The 20,826-nt window shown below is 52.8% G+C and overlaps 1 protein-coding gene across 1 annotated transcript in view; it reads left to right on the top strand.

The window, feature by feature from the left end:
- Positions 1 to 7,602: 7,602 nt before the first annotated feature.
- Positions 7,603 to 20,826, top strand: part of GRIK3 (glutamate ionotropic receptor kainate type subunit 3) — a 123,580-nt gene continuing 110,356 nt past the window's right edge. Inside the window, exon 1 of the mRNA XM_072884958.1 lies at positions 7,603 to 7,717. Coding sequence (XP_072741059.1) covers positions 7,603 to 7,717 — 115 coding nt within the window. The remainder of the gene's footprint in view (positions 7,718 to 20,826) is intronic.

Raw genomic sequence — 20,826 nt, 5'->3', positions numbered from 1 at the left:
AAGACACCTCAGTCTTTCACAGCATCTCACCCATGGCCAATGCCCGCTGCTATGGGAAAGCTGCTTTCTCCTGGACATCCCATGCCCTTCCCAAGGCAGGAACCTCCTTATCCCCCAGTACCTTGGGACTTCCACCGAGAAGCAATGCCTAGTCATGCCTTATTTTGGTCTGAATAGGAACGGCGAGGCCCAGTCACAGCTTCCCCACCCAACATTTAAACTTTCTCTGAATGTGCTGGAACAACCGAGAAATTTGCTGTGAATTGGAAACAGGCCTGAGTCTGCAAAGGGATTGGGAAAAAAGACTGGCTGCAGCTGGCCAAATTAATTCCCAGCATAATTCCACAGAAGTCCGATTTTAACAGGCATTCAAAATAATGTGCTCTTTTCTTGCCCTTTGCATGTGTAGAGGAAAAAAAAAAAGGTATTAACAACTCATTCCAAATCTTTGCATGGGTAATTAGACATGTGGGTAGCGAAGTGCCCTGTGCACTCACAGGTTGGCAGGTGACCAGCCTTCTGCTCAGCCAGGTGGTATACTCGTATGGGAGAAAAAAAAGGAGATGCCCTTCCTGGGTTTCATACAACAGACCACACTTTGAAGCTGACAGGTCAAAAATAAATTGCATGAGAATTTATCAGAACACGAAGGAGCATACCAAGTTTTTCTGTAAACTGGCTACACACAAAGATAATTGCAAGCAGAGTCTAATTCAGCAGTCTCTAATTTTCTTGTCTGACTAAGCAGGCATAATTTACACCCATCAGTTGCAAATGGCTTCTCCCACCAATCCTAAAGATAGACAATTTTTTTTTCCAAAGAAAAAAAAAAAGATTTCCTATCTCTGCAGAAAGAGGATGAAAAATACACGCAAATGCTGACACAAATACGTATTTCCACTCAGCCTGGTTCAAAAGATCATTCTGCAGTACAGAAACGGAGCACTTGACCGAGCTGACTGGTCAAAACAGCTTCTCCTGTCAGGGGACAAACACGTGGTGTGATAAAGATAATAATTTAAACTGGTCTTATTCATTTGTTCCCTGTTGCCCTTTTCAGCCTGTAAGACATGCTACAATTGTACAAATTCGCCTGCTGCTGCATAAGGCTGATGAGCGGCTGGGGGCACGCGCGGCTCTGCTCCGCACGCCCAGCGGGGTTCTTTCACCCTCCGGGTGCCGAGACAGCTCGGTCCCTGCTCACGGCCACTACGTCACATCAAAAAGGCCAGGCAGCTCTTCGCATTCTCCCAAGTCTCTGCTGCCTCAGGTGACTCTGCCGGTGTGGATGCCGGGAATCGCCCAGCCTGGTCTCTCACAGTAAGTACCAGCCCATCTCCAGGTTCAAAACCAAGATCACTTCAAAGAAGTGGCTGATCAAAGGAGTCCCTGCCGCGGAGGCGCCCAGCCAGGGTCCTGCTGTGCGGGGTTCGATGCGATGGCTGCCCTGGATGCGGCTGCCCCAGCATCGGCGCCGGAGCCGAGGTGGCTGAACCACCTCCCACGACCTCCCACCACCCAACGCCACCTGAGGGTCCCGTGTTTCTGCTGTCCCCTCCCGGGCAAAAGCAACCAGACCCCCAAGGGACAGGTATCCCCATATGACAGCAGTTGGGTGCTGCTGCTGGCACAGAGACCCAGCTGGGCTCCTGCCAGGTGTGGGACACCGCTGTGAGCCAGGAGGGGACCCTCGGATGAGGCAAATTGTGGCATAACTGATAACAAGAAAATCAAGATTCCCCTCCTCGTTATTTTCTCATTCAAAGAGTCTCCATTAGCCTTAGTTAAACCAGCTCCAGGCAGGAAAGTCTGGCAAACTCCTCTAGTCATCATCGTTTTATTAAGGGCTGTGTGCTGGCTCTCCCAGCACAGCCCTCATCTCGCACCCCGGGTCTGCCCTGGGATGCTGAGGACCTGGCTGGAAAGCGGCCGGTGGAAGGAACTGGTGATGCAAATGCCACCTGGGTGAAGGAAGAGCCGGTTTCCATCTCCTGCCAGCCAGGGGACACCGGGGACAAAACCTCCTGCCTGCTCCCACCAGCTCTGCTGGCAGAGACCAGCCGGCAGCAGGGACCTGCCAGGTCTCAGCCCGGACGCTCGGCTCCTGCGCCTGCACCGGCCGCTTGCTGCGAGGAGGGGGTTTGCACAAAGGCAGGCAATGCCAACTGCTTCACAGACGGGAGCAGAGGAGCCTTTTGATCTGTCCAGACACACGGGCCCCGCACGCAGCTCTGATCAGCGTTTTCCCTGTAGCATTGGCCCCTGCAAACATCTCTGTACAAGAACAGGAGTGCAGCAGTTGGTACCAACTCCCTTCTCATTTTCACAGTTTCTGCAGAGCATTTCTGCTCTCTGGTTTGACAGGAGCTTGCATTCTCCCAGCGTGTTTGCCTGACTTTCACAGTAATATATTCAGCAGAACTGGATACATTTCAAACCAGCTATTACACCACAGTATGTTCCAACACAAATATATGCAGTGTAGTGCAGCAACAATTCTTCTAGGAGTATTACTCTGTAACACAGATTGCAGAAGAAATGCATTTCCCTACTTGCTCCGATGCCCGCCCCACCTCCCTCGCCGTGTGAGGACTTGCAGAGCAGACCGCATCCCAAAACACACTTCCCTAGCAAGCTTGCACAAAAATATTGAGAGAGAATAAACCTGATAAAAATTTAAGAAGTGGGAAATCTCCAGACATTCAAATCATCTGTCCAGCAACACGTTGCACAACATGCAAGTGGTTTCTGGCACGTTCCTCACTCCCTCACCCCACGGGGGACAGCAGAACCGGCTGGTGCCTCCATCGCTGCCTCGAGCCTCGCCGAGAGCGGAGCATCGCTGCGCTGCAGCAAGAGAAACCCCTGCTCGGGCTGCAGGCGAAGCGCAGGGAAACACAACGCTTTTCCCATTACAGATGAAATGCTGACGAGGAAGTGGAAATTTTTCCTCTTTCCCCCCACAACAAGCAAAATATAACACGAAATTACAAGAAGTTTGCGGGGACAAACACAGTTTCTTGCCGTTTGCTTTTGCGAGAGCTCCTAGAGCGTGGGTGGCATCGTCACCTCATCCCAGCTGCTCGCAAGGAGTTAATGCCTCTCCCAGGAACAAAACACCAAACAGACCCAAGCTCTTTGTGGGTGCTGCCGCGCCCAGCCTAACGCAGCCCTCGGCGCTCATCAGTGCAATTGCAGCTCCCCAGATGATTATTTCAGAAGGAATCCTTCCTGTATCTAAACTTGCCATTTAAAAAAAGAAAATCTACTGTGGCGTACGCAGAGCTACGGGAGGAGTCAGAACGAAAACCAGAGCGTTAAGAGAAGGGAGAAGAAACGAGCGCACGATCAAGCAGGAGAGGAAAGAAAGGCAGCATTCTTCATAAGGGGTGAACCTCTGAACCCCAGGCTTAAATTTAATTTAGCAACCCATCAATCAAGCTGCTGGGTGTCAAAGTTAAGGGCTAGCGGGGACTGTTTCAGTAGAGGGCACTCAAGTCCCAGGAATCTGCATTTGCCAGCCCCGGTATATTTACTCTCCGGTATTTTAGGAGACGACTTCGGCACATGAATCTCGGTAATGGGAGCACTGGGCCTCATAACTCACATTGATTGTGGTTATATTACACCTGATGCACATAAATCTAAACAAAACGCATGTGGATGTAGCTAATTCAAATGAACCAGTTTAGATACCATTAAAAAAAATAAAGAGAAGCCTTTTTCTTCATTAGCATGGAAAAATGCCATAGCTATAGAAATGCTCATGTCTCTTTCTGCAAGGTTCCTACTTCTGCTGCCGCTCTGAAGCACAAATCTTATTTGAAAAGGTCCTTTGTCAATCAGCATTTTTCCCTAGATATTAATAATTTCAACATTTTCCTCCACTTTTGCAAGCAGTTCCTTTTCATACTTGAAAATAAGAAGTCTTACATTCATAGTCTTTAGAACATCCATAAATACACAGCTTCATTTGTAGGTGAGAGAACTGAGATTTTTATCTATATAAAAAACCCCATAAAATGTACACGAGTATCAGAGTCCTATCTGTGTAATGAATGGAGCTCTAAATACTCCATGTATTCACTGTACAAAAGGCAGCATGAAAATCTAACATATCCAAATACCCTCGGAACAAACTAGGAATAACCAAATGACTTCTTCTAAATGGTACGCTATGTTCATAAGCTATAAATACAGCAGAGAATTTGCACTACTTGATATACTATAAAATGATGAATTAAAGCTGTTTTCACAGCGGTTGGGAACTGGGCAAACACCTTGTATTTTTAGCATCGCTGTAACAGATCGTAGAAGAACGCCAAAGCCCTTCTGCTACCTTTGACTGTCCTTCAGCAAGGCAGCAGCCACCGACTCCTGAACAAGGTCCCACCTCACCCCGTCGCAGCCGGGGCCCTCCCGGGGAAGGCTGGCCGCCCACGCGCCGAGGCCAGGCTCGGCCCGCACCCCACCTGGCGCAGGGCTGGGCAGCGCTTACCTGCGCAGCAGCACGGAGATAGAGGTCCGGTCCCGCGAGGCGCTCCATGAGCCTTGCAGACACGTTCTCTTTTTTCCAGCCATTTTGTCTTTGCTATAATTATAGGCTAACGACCTAGCTCTACCGCAGCTGATGAGGGTTTGGCTAAGGGCTCAAGGGCATTGCTCGCAGGTGTGGACCCTGGGGCAGCACAGCCACAGGGCACCTGCAAAGTCGAATAGTCTTTGTGGGGAAAAAAATAGCCTGCGGCAACTATGGTGCAACATCTAAGAGTGGTTTGAAAATTCTCCCTCTTTTTAATCACGACACAGAACAGCCCTGGGATTCCCTTGGAAGGCAGCAGGACGCTGCCAGGAGAGAGGAGCACTGCCGAGCCACGCACGAGGGACGGGGCTGGGGGACGGTGCGGGAGCTCAGGAACACGAAGGAAGGGAAGCACAGCCATGATCTGCTGTTCTGCTGCGCGCGCTCACGTGCCTTCGGGAAGGAAAGGCCATGCAAGCCCTGAGCAAGGAGTCCTGCAGCTACAGAGCGCAGCTCTGCCTGGTGTCCAGGCACGTTGGGTGTGGTTTGCCATCCGACTTCTGGTAAATGATTGCTCCTGTCCTGCCTTTCTGAGCAGCACAGACTTCCTTCTCTAACCTACGTACACGATGAGGACTATTCACGACCTCCATACACCCATCAGATACTAATCAAATAAGATAATAAGAAATAAACTATTTGTGCTGGTACTGCAGTAGGATCCAGAGGCTGAAGCAAAGGTTAGAGCCTTATTAGTGCCTGGTGCCAGGAAAAAGGCAAGAAGCAGCACCTGGACACTAATGAACTAACAGAATATATCATCCTAGCTATATTTTGATTTAAACAGTCCACAAAATCTAAACCTCTTGTCCCAAGTTACTGAAAATCAAACCCTCTTCTCTACATGCTGGAGTCTGCAAAGAGTAAAGAACAACCACAGAAGAGCGAGCCCTCTCTACCCTCTCCCTCCCAATAGCTTTGTGGGGCTTTTTTATCTCCAGGTGCAAAGATTCACCAGGTTGTGACATTTAATTTTGTAACAAGTTCACAGGAACAGCTGTCCTTCATTTAAGCAGTAAGTAAAGAAAATTCCCTCCATGCCCTTTTGCTAAATCTTATCCTTTTTGGTGTCGTGAGGGATAAAAATATCCTTAACATGAGACACCCTTTTCTATAACTGTCTTTGACACTGGTAAGAAGATTTCCTGCTGGACATCGGGGCCTCAGCCTGCCCACAGTAAACAGCGACAACAGACCTCCTCGGAGAGCGGACTTCCGCACGGTGCTTCGAAGATGCTGAGTAGTGCCTTTGCCTCTCTGGCTTGACTCTTAGGCAGGAGTAAGAAACACTCTCCTCCACCATGACATAATGCTGGGAGCCCAGGTCACGCTCAGGGGTACCTTCCCATCGCCCCAAATGAAGCACGCGCTAAACCACGGCACCGGGTGCCCGGGGAGGCTTTAGGAAGAGTTGCACCAGCTTCTCCGGGAGGGGCTGCTCCGGCCGCGGGCGTGCAGATCCCCCAGAGACTCTTCCAGCTTTGCCTTACGATTCTGTGATGGTGACAGCTACCGGATACCCTGACCAACCCCCCACTGCTCCTGCTGGACAGCAGCAGCCGGGGATCAGCCCCCCTGCGATGGGCCCGCAGGGGATCCCCCGGCGGGTCTGCCCCCTGCAGCAGTCAGCGTGCTCGCTGTCTGCGGTCAGAGGCGACGCCCAAAGAAACTTTTCTTTGAGTTTTAGGGTTTGCGCATGTCGCCTCCTCCAGTTCATGCATTCGGGCTAACGGAGGCTGGTCCGGGGCGGGTCGCTTGAGCGCAGGACAGCGATCGGCTTCTCTCACGGCGCGGAGCACGCCGAGCTTGCTGCTGGCGAAAGCGACGGACAGGGGAAATGAGAAGGATGAACAGATACAGAGTAACGGGCTGTGTGTAAGAAAACGAAAGATTTGCTCTGCAGCCGTTCAGGCGATGCAGTTAGCAGGCAGCTGGCAAACGGGAGCCATTGGAAAGGATGGAATAGATCAAATTATTGAAATGAGAAAAAATAAATTCGCCCAAGCCTAGCCCAGCAAGCTGACAAAGCAGCCTACTTAGCTGCTGCATGTGCGGCCCTTTGTCTCTGTCACCGAGGTCATTAAACCCCCGGCTGCGGAGCCCGGGCTGGGCGCCCGCTCGCGGGTGCCGCCGCTCCAGCGGCCCCGGCCCCGGCCCCCCCGTCCCCTCCGCCGCCCCCGCAACGGCCGGGCCCCGGCCCGAGCCATGCCGCCCCGCCTCGCCCGGCGCGGGGCTGTCGGGGACACCGGGGACGTAGGGGACAGCGGGACCCCCGGGGACGTACGGGGCAGCGGGCTCTCCGGGGACACCGGGCACCCCGGGATCGGCCGGACGGGGGGCCGTCGGGGGCAGAGGGACGCCGGGCCCCCCCGGGGCTGCCGGGCCCCCCGCTACCCCCGCCGCCCCCCGCCCCGCGGTCCCCGCCGAGGGTCCCCGGCCGCCTCCTGCCCCGCGCCCGCCGACGGCGCTGCCCGCCCGGCGGGACCCGCGGAGCCGGCCCTGCCCTCGCCCCGGGGGAGCGGGCGGGTGCCAGCGTGTCGGTGTGCGGGGGTGTGGGGGGGTGCGGGGGTGTGGGGGGGTGTGTGTGTGTGTGTGTGTGTGCGTGCGTGTGTGCCGGCTCCACTCCGGGGCTTGGCGCGAGCCGCGCGCATCAGTGGTAGGAGGGGACAGAGCCGCTCCTGCGGGCGCACCGGCAGCCCCGGCTCCGCAGGTGCCGCCCGACCGGCACCGGCACCGCACGGCCCGGCTCGGCTCGGCTCGGCTCGGCTCGGCTCGGAGCGGCTCGGCTCGGCTCGGCTTGGAGCGGCTCGGCTCGGCTCGGCTCGGCTCGGCTCGGCTCGGCTCGGCTCGGCACGGAGCGGCTGCCGCGGGACGGGCCGGCGCGGCCGCACTAAGATGTGCCATGAGCGGTCCGGCCTCGGCGCCGACCGGCCGCTCCGCCTGAGCCCCGGGCAGCAGCCGCCCGCTCCCCCGCTGCCCCTGGGGCCGTAGGGCCGCCCCGGCCCGCGCCCTCCCCAACGATGCCCCATCTCTGGCCGGCTCTCCGCGGCGTGCTCTGGGAATACTGGGCAGCGCTCCTGGTCGGCGGCTTCTGGGGCCAGTGCTCGCACGGGATGCCGCATGTCATCCGGATCGGTAAGGCCGCCGCTCCCCGCGGGGACGGGCCGGCAGCGGCGGGGCGAAGTTCAGGGCGCGGTGCCGGGGCGGGGGATGCGCAGCCCGGGGCCGGGAAGGGGGCTGCCCCCGGGCGCGGCGCGCCGAGGGGCTGCGTCCCGGCACGGGGGGTGCCGCGCCGGGCCGGGCCGGGCCGGGCCGGGCCGCTGCCGAGGGGGTAGCGCGCCCGGTGCGAGCAGCCGCCCTGGGCACGGTGCAAAGAGGAGAGGAGGGACGCTCTGCCGCCGGGGCGGAGGATGCTGAGCCCCCGGCGAGGGGAGAGGCTCTGCCCCCGGAGAGGGGGGATGCTGTGCCTGCTACAAGGAGGGCTGCCGTGCCCCCGGAGAGGGGGCTGCTCTGCCCCCGGGGAGGGGGCTGCGGTGCCCGGTGCGAGGAGGGGTGCTGTGCCAGTGCGAGGAGGGGTGCTGTGCCAGTGCGAGGAGGGGTGCTGTGCCAGTGCGAGCAGGGGTGCTGTGCCAGTGCGAGCAGGGGTGCTGTGCCAGTGCGAGGAGAGGCGTTGAGCCTGCTGCAGTAGGGGTGCTGTGCAGATGTGCTTTGACCCGGGCAGAGGTGCCCAGCACAAGGGACAGGCAGTGCGGGGGGCCGCGGCACCGAGCCCCGCTGCCCAGAGGATGCCGGTGGGCTGGCTACGCCACAGCCGCTGCTGAGGGCCAGGCGTGTTTCATTAAATTGCTGATGTTCTGGGGAAAATTAATTTTTAATAATGTTACATAAAGTAATTGCACAGATAACAGCCTGGGAAAGAGTCTACGATCTTTCTTTTTCTAATTAAATGAGATACTTGTTTTAAGCATGTCATGTAAAGAACGGCGCTGATTTCCTGTTACATCCCATGTACTTTGCCATCGGTACACATTCCCAGGGATTTGCTGTCTGCCTAGTAAAAATTATAAGGACAGGTTTACCTGTTTTTTCAGGGACCAAATTCTAACCCAGAGAAACTAGTGAAAACTGAATAGATTTGTCAATATTTTACAGTGGAAAAAATGGGTCTTATTTATCCCAGTGCAACTGCACAGCCACAATGTGAAAGCCAGTGAGAGAAAAATGCTGGTCCTGAGGGACAGAGCTTTCTGAAGTGAAACACTGTCACCTCCAGCACAGCTTCGAGCGACTGCACGGCCCAGATCGTCTCACGGACAAGGGCTTGATTCCTGCAGGGTGAACATCTGCTCTCCCCTGGACTTCTCTGAACAAGGCACTCCAGGCAGACGTGGTCCTGTGCATGTTGTAGTGCCAGAAATGTTGGTGGAAAAGGTCAACAGCCCTGCCTCTGGGGCCCGGGCCCTGGCGGCTGGTGAACTTTTACTGGAGCCAAGCTGCCTGGTATGCTCAGCCACAGCCTGGAACAGCTGGAAATGTTTTTTGCGACAGAAACCCACTCCCAGGAAAGCTCCCGTGGCTGCCGACAGGCACGCCGGGCTTTGCCAGTCCCACCACGCGAGCAGGGGGGAGGCGTCCCGCTGTGCCGTAGCAGAGCCCCCCCCCCGTCTGTCACCAGCCTGTCCCCACCCAGAGCACCGCAGTGCCGCCACGGCGTTTCTCTTCCCAACGGCTCCCAGGGCGCAGATCCCCATCGGGACCGTAAGCAGCTGCCGGCACTGGGCTTGCAGCTCGTCCTCCTTTCAGCTTGGCAGCAGCAGGCCCGATTCTTGGTGGCCAGACCCGGCACGCTGCCAGGCTGACGCTCCGGAGGCGACGTGCGAGGGGCTGCTGCTGTGCAAGCGGACGCTCGCAGGGGAACGGGCTGAAGTCGCTAGGGTGGGGGGGTGCCAAGGCCTCTGGGAATACCAGCGTGGCTCGTGGGAGACGTTGAGGCCCAGAGTATCCCTGTGGCTCTGTGGAGATGTTTAGCCTCCAGTCCAGGTGCCTCAGTTGTCCTGAAAATGGATTTTCCAGACAGGGATCAAAGCAATTGCACAAAAGGCTGGAGGAGCCTTCAGCCCAGAAGCTGCTGCCAGCCCCTCACCGAAATCACCCGGTTCTGCTGTAGCTCTGCTCCCCTTCACCCGGCGCTCCCCGGCTCAGCTCGGAGGCCGCCCCAGGAGCAGGGCTGGGGGGACACTGGCGCTGGGCTGGTGTGAACGCAGCGAGGAGGTGTGCAGGCAGGGAGACAGGCAGGGAGACAGGCAGGGAGACAGGCAGGCAGGGCTGCCCGCCGCCGGAGCACTGCTGTGCACCGCCTCTGCCAGCACGCCATGCCTTCCGCAGGAGAGGCCTTGCTTTAATTGCTGAGAAATGCCCTAACATTCAGCACCTCGTTTAGCCTTTTTCTTGATCAGTAAAATAAGAAACTTAAAGATCAGAAAAAGGCTTTAAACGGGGCTGCAGGGAAATCTCTGTTTACCTTTGCTCTCAGCTAAAACTGCCATAATTTTGACCTCTTTTTCAGCCCACTGGAAAATTGCAGCTTTTTCCCCCTGCATTAATTTGTGCAAAGCAACCCTGGCTTTCAAGTAATTCTTTTAATTATTAGGTTATGCCAAGAAGTGGAGAACACTTAAATAAGTATTGTTTTAGAACTGAAAATCAAACCAGAGAGAAAACAGGTAACTTTTCAAAGCTCTCTTGTTTTCCTATGAAGCTGACTATTAAAATAAATACAGAGAGAGATGTCTAAGAAAGGGAAGGAAAAGCCAAAAGCACTTTTTCTCTCACGAGTAAAATATAAATATTTAATCTACACATCTAAACATAATCTATACATGTACACGTACAAAGAAAATCTGTGCCTCATTGCTGGAATTTTTTTATGAAGTAGGAGTTTGTATCTGAAGCTTATTCAACAGCTGTTCAATTATTATGCAACCTGTTAAATATTTGAAAATACTGTATCAGAAAACACCACCGAGATCTGCTGCACGCTCAAGGTGCTCGATTCAGCTCTGAGTTATCCTGGTATAAAGATAGATAAGTGTAAAGGTGTGAGTGGAGTTACTCCGTGTTTACACCGCTGTGACTGAGAGGTAGTCTGTGATGCTGCCAGCCCTGACTGCGGATGAGATCGGTGAGATTATACCCGTTATTAAGTGCTGCACCGAGCAGCCGAGTATTTGCAATATCATGCCCCGCATATAGTAAAAGCAGTGAGTGCAAGATGATTAAGCTACCGTAGATAGCCCATTTATCTAACCTTTCTCTTAGATTAAAAAGCAGTAGCAGCACCCCTTCAAAGTGACAGGCAAGAGCTTGATGCCATTTTATAGAGCCTGATGGCACCAGCCCTAACAAAGCAACGCGGGATGACTGGAAACGGTGTCGCACGTGGAGCCGGAAGGACTGGCGTTTCATAGCAGACCGGTTTCAATCGCCGTGCTTTGCTGAAGCATCATCAGAAATTACTCAGAGTGATTATTTTGATGGATGATGTGTTAGCAAGATATACGTGCAGATCAGATGGATGCCAACGGTTTGAGATTAATACGTAATTGTAAAAAATAGACCACAGGAGCCGTCAATCCAATTTTAGCACTTGCATTTGTTGATTAGTGGGTTGGTTTGTATTCAAGTGCTGCTGAGGGGTGACACCAACACGGCGCAGCCCCGCTGCCATCGCTTCCCTTGGCCAGCCCTGCTCCCGCGAGGAGAGCAGCAGCAGCGGTGTCTGCCACCCTGTCGGTGCGCGGGCGGTGAGGGGCAGGGTCCCCAGCCTGCCCTGCACTTGGGTCCCCCCAAACGCCGGCTGCACGCTCGCGTTGCCCTTCCTCTGCAGAAGGGCGCTGTGCCTGCGAGGGATTTCATTTTGCTCTCTACATTTTTAAAAGGAATCACCTTCACCTCTGGGTTCTCGCTCTTGTTCTGGTTTTTTAACTAAGGTTATATTCCTGCTGATGCTTGTGGCAATAATTATACCTCAAGCATGTTTGAAAGTCCCAGTCTTGTGTCACTGAGGTCTTTGTGAACAGGATCGGGCTCCAGCTAAGCTTTTAAACAAACAGTCCTGCAGGGAGGAATTCATTGGATTTTATTTCTTGGAGTCTCTTTCTAATCTGTGTTTGCATAGAAAAGGGGTCAGGGCATCGATTGTTTGTGTGATTTGCAAGTAACACAGAAAAGACAATCACATTGGATTGGAGTCTCTGTGGAAAAAAAATCATTGATTATTTTATATAAATACATAGAAAACAAATTCTGTGGATAATGATCCTCCTCTGTGTGACTGGCTTTTCTGAAGCTTATTATGCCTGTCTGGAATTTTATTTTGAAATCACCTTCCCACACTCTGCAAACAAAGTTTTATTTTTAAAAATAAAGGCAAAAGCAGGCTTTTGCAGGCTAAAAAAGGCAGTGCCCACAGGGCTGGGAGCCGCACGGCTATGGGGTATGTGGGTGCTGGAGGGGTAATCCTCAGAAAGGCAGCTCGAGTGTTTTTCTGTTCCGCTCAAGCTCGATGACTGCTTTGGCCGGTGTCCTTCGGGGAGGGGTGGCAGGATGGCCCAGCCCGGCTCTCCAGCCGGGGCTCCGGTGTTGGATGCCACCGGGGTGTGAGAGGGGCCGGAGCCCCACCGGCACACACTGACCTGTGGGTGGGGGGTTTCTCACCCAGCAAACAGGGCGCACGCTGCCCGAGACTCGCCTTTTTACCTTTTCCTCTCAAACCCCTGCAGTGCGCGCTTGCCCGCTGCCCAAGCCTCCCCCAGGCTGCCCGAGCCCCGCAGGCAGCCGCTGCCTTGGCTGCGCCCGCCGGGCACTGCCGGCCGGTGAGGGTGCGGGACAGAGCCGAGCCGGCCTGAGCCCCCGCCCGGGGCCTGGGGCTCACGAGTGCGAAGCAATGAGAAATTCCTCTCCGTGGCTGGCGAGGCGATGAAACGTGGCAGGGTAGGAGCAGGCAGAAATTGAAGTACGATCGATACGTTTCCCCCTCCCCGAAGCAAACAGCTTCAGAGGAGCAGCCTCGCAGCACCTGAGACCAGCCCGCAGGCTCAGAAAGCGTTAACTGGGGGAACCTTCCCTGCGGGCGACCTGACTGCCCACAGCCCTGCCGCTTGCTCCCCAGTTTGGAGTGTAAGCACACAGAAAGCAGAGCTGGGTTCCCCTGGCCAAGGGGCACCTAGCCAAGGGCCGGGAGCGGGCTGGGATGGAGCCCTGTGTGCTGCGGGTGTGGAGCTGCAGCGGCACCGATGGCGTCTCACGCGGGCGCCTGAGATGAGGATCTGGCCCCCGAACCTCCTGGGGCCAAGCACGCTGATGGGCTGCCTCAGGATTCCGCTTTCTGCATGTTCGCTGTTGCAAGTAAAGTGCTATTTTTGTTCTGGTTTGTTTTTCCTGTTTTTAAATCACTCTATTGCCTTTGTGGCTTCTCCTGCATTTCCATGTGCCTTTCTGTGGCCACGCACCCATTGCTCACGCATTTAAGGGTTGATAAGGTTATTTCAGGTCATGAGATGCTTTGTGTGTCAGATAACGTATTCTAGTAATTTCAGCAGGATATAAGGGTGGCAGTGTAAATTGTTTGGTGGTAAATTAATTCTGAATACATTTGAATAACAATGTTACCTCTTTATCGCAGAATAGTCTAATTATTTGATCTTGGCATCCTCTTGAGACCTTCATACAGGAAATTAAGATCAAACCACAAACCAGAAAAAAATAGACCCTCATTCATCATAGGGCAGGAGTACCGCCAAAATAAACAGACCTACTTCGTGCTGGGCTGCTTCCTCAGAGCGGGCACGTGCCCCCGACCGCGTGCACCAGCACATCGGCATCCCCCGTGGGCTGAAAGGCAGCGGATTTATGCAGCACGTGAGTGGCGAAGGAGCCTTGCGTGGCCTCTGCGTGCGCGGGTGGACGTGGTTGCTCTGCCCTGCGCCGGGGACGCACGCCCTCGCAGTGAGAGCTGCCTGCTCGTGCTGCATCGCCGCTTTGGGTTTTATCACCAGCAGGTGCAAGTCCACTGCCACCGCTTCCAACTTAATTTCTTTGCCTCTGATGCTTTTATTGATGAAACTAAATGGAGGTTGATATCATGAAAAGGTTCCTGTAAAGCCTTCGTGACACAGTCACGCACAGAATGCTACTAAAAGTAATTCCATCTCCAGCAAAGTTGGGTCTCTCTTGTCCTGGGAAATGAAGTGCTCCTTTGGTACCGACCAGCAGTTTCACCCAATTAGCAATCCTAAGTGGAATCCAGCTTTGTCCCTCGCCCGCTGTCAAAGCGATGCCCGAAGGCAGCCGGGGCTGGCAGCTCAGCTGCGGGCCCAGCATCAGCAGAGGGCACTGCGCCTCACCGGCTCTCGCCCTGCCTGGGTCTTTCTGGCCACCTTCCTCCTTCCAGCTCCTGAATGCCGCTTTCTTCTATTAGCTATCATCACTAATTTCAAGCATTTGCACGGAGTAGCTCTGCCAGAATAGCTATGATGCTGGAGTCTCTCATGGAGGCACAATATCAAATAAAACCCGACGCTGCACAGTCTGTCGTAGCAAGCATTAAGCCTCGTAATCCAATGTATTGCATTTCTCCACCAGTTACGCTGTGCAATCTCCTTTCCCTCATTTTGGCTAGAGGTTTAATGTGATGCCGTCTAGACTTCTTTTTTCCTTTGCATACTTAGAAGACAGGCTGCTGGAAGTCTCTGGGTAAGGCAGATAACGAGTTGAAAGCCCTAGAACTCCATGGGCGAGGGGGGAGAGAGACAAACGTTGGAGAGGAGCTGAGGGCTGAACACGAGGATAAACACTGCGCTATGGTGATGCTGCCAAAGGGAATAGATGTGGAATGAGGAGCGCTGGTTGTCTGACAGCCATGAGCATCGAAGTTGCTGCGACTGCAGATGTTGCCGTTTGCAGGGACTGCACGGGGGATCCTGACACTCCGCCAGTGAATCCTGTGGGCTTCCGTGCCCCTTAGAGACTCAAGCCTGCTTTTTCAGGCAGGGATTCTCTCTGTTTGGGCCGATGTAGAGGGGACTCAGATGTGATGGGGCTTCGTGCATTACTGCTGTTGTTCATTGACAGTGAAAACAGGGATAATGTGCTGGTATTTCTCACTCACAATAAAGCCTAAAATAGATGCAGGTCCTTACCACAAGCAAGAGCTCTTAAAGCAGGTGGAAGGCTCAGTTACGGCTTTGTCTTTGCTCCAGCACCCGGGTTTCTTTGTGGCCGCCTCTGTTAACCCCTTTTGCTCTCGCCTCCTGCTGCCCCCCCCTCCCCCCCCCCCGCTGTGCTGCCCCGCAGGGAACCTTCCTCTGACATTACAGCTTCATTTCTCAGGTTTGCACTACGAGACGCTCGCCATGTCGGGTGGTACCTGAGTGTTCAGCAGCATCACTCCTGGTGTTTTAAATCTGCAGCAAGACATTGTGCATAAATACACAAATATGGATGCGACTGCTCCATTATTTCTGGGAGGGAAGATAATCAGGAAAAGGCCGTTCGGTTGCAAACACCGCTCAGGAGAGCCGTGGGGTACCCATGCGTCAGAGGCAATCCCCAGTGCTGCTCGGAACTTCCCCCTCCACACACCAAATTGTTCAGCCTCTGCAGCTGAGGCTGGATAGGAAAGCAAACGCTGGCCATCAGCGACAAAAGGCCACCTTGCTGTATCCATATTATTTAATATTTTAGCCCAGGGACCTGGTCAGTCTTTGGTTTTTGTTGCTGTGCCCCAGCCAACAACCAGCACCACTCAGTGTGGGGTCCAATGCCTAGAATAAAAATCAGAATTGTGAAGTAGTAAGGGAGCAACCGGCACATTCAGTATTACCTCCTTGGGCTTGGGACATTCGGGAAAGCATTGTGATCTGGAAAATAGCCGGAAGGACTGGGCTTCAAAAGCCTTGGACTGTGTGGGTATGGCCCCAGAACCTCTCCATGGCCCAAGGGCTCGGGCTGTAGAACGCAGTCAGTGGTACTGCCACAGCGGCACGATGTCTGAGAGCAGCGCTGCGGTGCAGCATTACCGCAGGTCACCCTTCTCTGGCTGTCACAATGCAGATTGTTTGTTGCACGCAGTTTGGGGGAATAGCAAACACCTCAATACTTTCATTTTTTAAATAGCGAGCTGGGCTGTGCTAATTCACCTAGGACAGTTTTTCTCCACCGTGTCTGATGTAGAAGACCCACCAGTTATTTCACTTTATGAGGCTGTTTTCTGTCACTATGCACTGCTGGTAAATACTCCACCAGCATGGAACCCATCTCGCTGGGGATGCAAGAAAGGAGGAAGGCAGAGGGATCTCAGGAAGCCGGACAGCCGAGCAGGGCAGAGGAGCACGCTGTGTAGCCTCAGGTAATGAGGCAGCAGCATGGGAAGAGAGGGTTCCCTTGGTGATCACAGAGTTTAAAATAATGAGATGAAAAGGATGCTGTGGGAGTGGCGGAATAAATCTGCCACAATGCTTAATAGTGCAAAAGGAAAAGAGGAGGAAAAAGGAAAGACAAGATTTCTGGCTTCTCGATTAGGGGTCCCCTAAAGGGGGAGTCCTCATGCGCAGTCTGGCACGAGGAGGAGAGAGACTGCACAGTAGCTACTCCCTTGAAAAGTCACTCTAGTGAGACACAGGGTGCTGCACCATGGAGATAAACTGTAAAGATCGGGGCACAGGAGATTTTGGGAACGGGGCTCTGGTTTTCAGCTGTAATTTGCTCCTGGCTGCGCCCTTTGGATTTGCAGGTAAAGGCTCTCCCAGGCAGCCCGAAAGATGCCGTAACACATTTTGTCAGCTGCCTGGGCAAGAGCACGACTCCGGTATCAGACGGCTCACTCGGGTATCGTGCAGCAGGAGCAAATGCAGTAGTCCTGCCAGGCTCCCTGCCAGCCTCCCCGGGCAAGCCCACGGCCCAGGGCAGTGTGAAAGTGCTCCTCCACCTCGCGCTGGCCACCAGCGCTGCTGGGGAAGGTCTGGAGAGGCACCGGGTGGTGCCTGGCTCAGCCCTCAGCCCTGCCGGGAACTGACGCACCAAAGATCCACCCACCTGCAGAAAAAGCCCCCAGTTTGCATTCCTTCTTTGAAGCACAGCCTGACCTTCTTGCTCAAGTCACGCCAAGTCTAATGCCAAAATAAGGAGCATTTGCACCTTGGATTAGGAGTTTAGTCTGTGTAGTTACTGAGTCAGAAAAACACCCCTGTGCAGGAAAGCTTTTAAGCAGACATATAAACCAGCTAACATCAAGGGAATAACACAAAGACTTAAAATTGCATAAATGTTCAGATGGATTCTTGAATTTGGGACTTGCACTTTGCTCATCACTCTGGAAACTGGGCACCCAGGGATCCCCACTAAGGGGCATCCAGATTCCCAGGTACCAGCGCACTGAGCGCATTGCAAAGGCTTTTGAGACGGACTGATTTAAATTAGCCTTCCATCCTTGACATCTGCAAACAGTAGCTTCAGGAGCATTCATTAGTGCCACTGCAGCCGTTCGGGTTATAACGGTGGTTCGTACGTCCAGTAGGGAATGGGAAGGGGCCACTGACTGCTCTTACATAGGCCACTGGATGCTCATTAGCTGGCAATGACATTTGATTGCTACAGCATGTCCTTTGTTCCAACTGGGGACTTAGAGGTGAACAGACCAGCTCTTTGAACTCACCGGAACCCAGGTGAATAGGGACATAAGCCGTTCTTAAAACAACAGCGCTGGTACTGCAAAATCCAAATTTGATTAAAGATGTGGAAGTGTATGGTGAGAGAAACAGCATTAGCTGTGGGCGGCTTTCCCCCACTTTAATGAATAGATGGCTGTCATCTCTTACTTATCTCCCAGGATGAAACAGTAAATAAAATCTGGTATAACCCACAAATTTAGCTGAGTTACGGCTGTCTATTGGGACTGAAGTGTTAGACTTGTTGGTTAGTTTTGCAGTGAATTCAAAGCACTCAGAAGGAAGTCACAGCAGTGATTTTAAATTCCACCCCCTGCGAGACTCCGTGCCTGCCTGGGTACACGGGCTGAGGGGATTTTTCCCTGGCTGCAGCAGAAGTTGTATGTTAGAAACAGGGCTGATTTTGTTATGAATGAAGCAAATGGCTACAGCACACGGTTAGCAGAGGATCTGAGAACAGATTTTCGCGTGAAGGTCGGACCCGGGCTTTGCTCTGGGAGCTGCACACCCCACGCCTGCGCCTCCAGCTTTGCTCTCTGGGTGCAGCGCTGCTCTGCCTGCACGGGTGCTCCTCGGGGCTGCACTGCGAACGCGGAACGGCGTCTGCCAAAAGGGAGCTGCTCTGCTGGAAAGTTGGCCTTTAAGTCATCAGTGAAGAATAATGTGCGTGTCTGTATCGCTACGGTGTCTGGGAGTTTGAAAAAAAGATGGCTGTTTTCATTGCCGTATAAATAAAGGTTTTCTTTAACTGAACAGGCGCTGCTCAGTCTGAATCGCTCTGATTCATGCCTCACTGGAGGGGAATTATTAATCTCTCATATTCTGCACAAAGGTGGCTGGTATACATTTTCTAGTAAAAATTAGAGCAGATCAAGACCGTTTCCTAATGGTTTCTATAACTATTTGCATTTTTATATACACGGAAAGAGTTCTGGCAGTGTACCAGGACTGCTGCTGTTTGGGTGACATCTGACCACAGCACGGGCAGCGACAGGGTCTGGATCCTCCACGTTGGAGAAGGAAAGACAAACTATCCTTGAAGAGCACAGCATCAGCTACTCTCCCATTGCTGTCTTTGCCTTCTACTTTACAGTGCAGGCAGCAGAGTTTCTTGGGCAAGAAGGCCGTTTCCAGAGAACGCGTGTATTAGCCTTCTGGGGCAGTGTCAGACCTGTAGGACACCCGGCAAATAACATCTTGCAGCAGTTTTCAATCACTGCCAACACATGACTTGGAGCAGTTGCTCTGTTTTCTGTGTTGAGAGTCACAGGAACATTATGGCACCAGGATGTGACCTGGAGATTTTTAGAAATAACTCAGCTTGGCAATATCATAGTCATAACTTGCAGGAATATTTGTATTCTTTCCTCCAGATTCCTGTTACAGGAGGTTTATCACAGACCATTTCAAACACTTTTCCCCAGAGAAAGCATCCAGCCATTAGGTATTTCCTTTCTAAAGCATGTCTGTTAGCTTAGCTTTTGCTGTTATTTATTAATACTGCTATAAGGCATTTCAATGACATGCTTTGCCTGAGTTTTTTAAAACCCTCTGACTTCACCTCGTTCCTGCTCCTCTCCTTCAGAAGCAGAAGTAAGCTCGCTACTGAGAAAGAAACACGAGACAAACCTGCCAAAACCAGGCCCAGAAAACCTGCTGGCCAGATCTCCAGTGACACAGAGGTGGATGGTTTCTCTGAGTCCTAGATATTCCATTTTTCATTTCCATTTTCCTTTGTTCTCCATATTCGCCCCGATTCCTGTGACGTTCCTGCTCCCTCTGCTCTGCTCTCACTCCACACCCGTAGCTCGGGTGCCTGCTGGAGGCTCGTGGTGCACGGGCAGGTTCCTCCCCTCCGTACGCCGACGGTGCGGGTGCTCCCCGTTCCTCAGCCCGTCTCACGGCAGGCTGTACTCACACTTGATTCAGCAGGCTGTGACTCAGAGCCTCCGTGCAGCCTCCTACCTGCTGCAGCATTTTGGGGCACTTCCCTCCTCTCCGGTGATCTTCGGCGGCTCCCCCAGCTCGGCTACTCGGCTGTATGGCAGCATCGCGGCTCAGGGTGCGAGCGCTGGCCCACGGGGCTCTGCCGGGTTCCTCTGCGGGGTCACCCTGCCCGCCGGCAGCACGCTGCTCTCCGCAGGAACGGCCGGAGCAGCCGAGCAGCCACGCAAGGAAGGTTCACTTCCTAGAGAGCTTTCGGAAGGAAAACCGGTCACTTAGCACTGCAGAAATCCAAGGTGTTGTTCCTTCATTGGATGTGCAGCAAAAGGTACATAATGATTAACCTCAAAAGTATAAGCTTTTTCTTTGCCTGTGCAAGACATTTATAATATTTTCTCTTTCTTTTTTAATGCTGGATTTTGAGTGTAGACGGTGATTTATTGAACAATCAACTTCCTTATCTATGTAATACATTAAAGTGATCGGTCAGTGCCAGATAATCCATCCAGCTTGGGATTTTAAGTGTGTAAGAGTGTATGTGTACTTGTATATATATTTTCATCCTGTATGTTTGTCAGGCCAAATGACGTCTCCCTTTCTGTGCTCCTTTTTCAGTGACTTTTGTTTATGGTGTGTAAAAGAAAATCATGACATTATATTACACCTTGTAAGTTTTACGGTACTTGAGAGGTTTATGCGGTATGAATGTAAAGGGCAATGCAATAATGCAAAGGGCAGTGAGACATTTTTAAGCACAGAAGGATACACACGGAGCTGCAGAGATAAATCTGGGCGGATAATCATCCCACGGTGTCTCTCCTATTTATGAGCGAAAAAGACATTCAGTACAAATCATGCTTCAGGTCACTTTTGCCCTGGTCTCTGGCTCTGCTTTGCATTATAGGCTGCTTGAATTGTTCTTAATCTAATCTGGGATCTCTGCCCTGGTGTGCTGCCTGCGTCCCGTGCCCAGTGGAGGTGGGCTCACCCCTGGCGAAGGACGATGTAATTCCCCATCACGTACGTGGTACGTTGGTCTTGTCCAGCTCAAGGACTTGAGTAAATGGAAGATCGTTTGGCTGTCCTCTGTGAGTTAGGAAAGTGTTGATCTAGAGAATTAACCATGGGAGGAAGCAAGAGGAATCAAAATTACCAAGCCTGAAGCTTATAGGTAGTTTAGGTGAGGAAGAAGAGCCTGGGTCCAAAGTCTCCCCACAGTTCGGGTGTTTGCTGCCAGAGACTGCTCAGTTTGAGCTGGGCAGAAAACTGCCTCTGAGAACAGGTCTGGGAATTTTAGCAAAGTGACCGTCCATATGAAGAGAGAAACTTCACGGCATCTTGCTGCTGTTAGACTTCTTAATCAAGCAATGAATCCTTCTCAAATGTGAATATTCAGGATTCAGCATTTGTAATTAGCAGGAGAATTGGAGACAAAATGTCATTACTTTTTGAGGTCAAGATAAGTTTTACGCATAGGTCACTGTTCCATGTGCTTCATTCAAAATCCAATTTGTTTTGTGGGCTTTTGATGGCAGAAGCACTGATTATTATGCTATCTCCACATGTTCAGTACTT

The sequence above is a fragment of the Ciconia boyciana genome, chromosome 21 (genome assembly GCF_034638445.1).
Source record: "Ciconia boyciana chromosome 21, ASM3463844v1, whole genome shotgun sequence".
In the NCBI taxonomy this organism is placed as follows: Eukaryota; Metazoa; Chordata; class Aves; order Ciconiiformes; family Ciconiidae; genus Ciconia; species Ciconia boyciana.
Note: the sequence above shows the minus strand (reverse complement) of the source record. Positions and strands in the feature narration are given on the sequence as shown.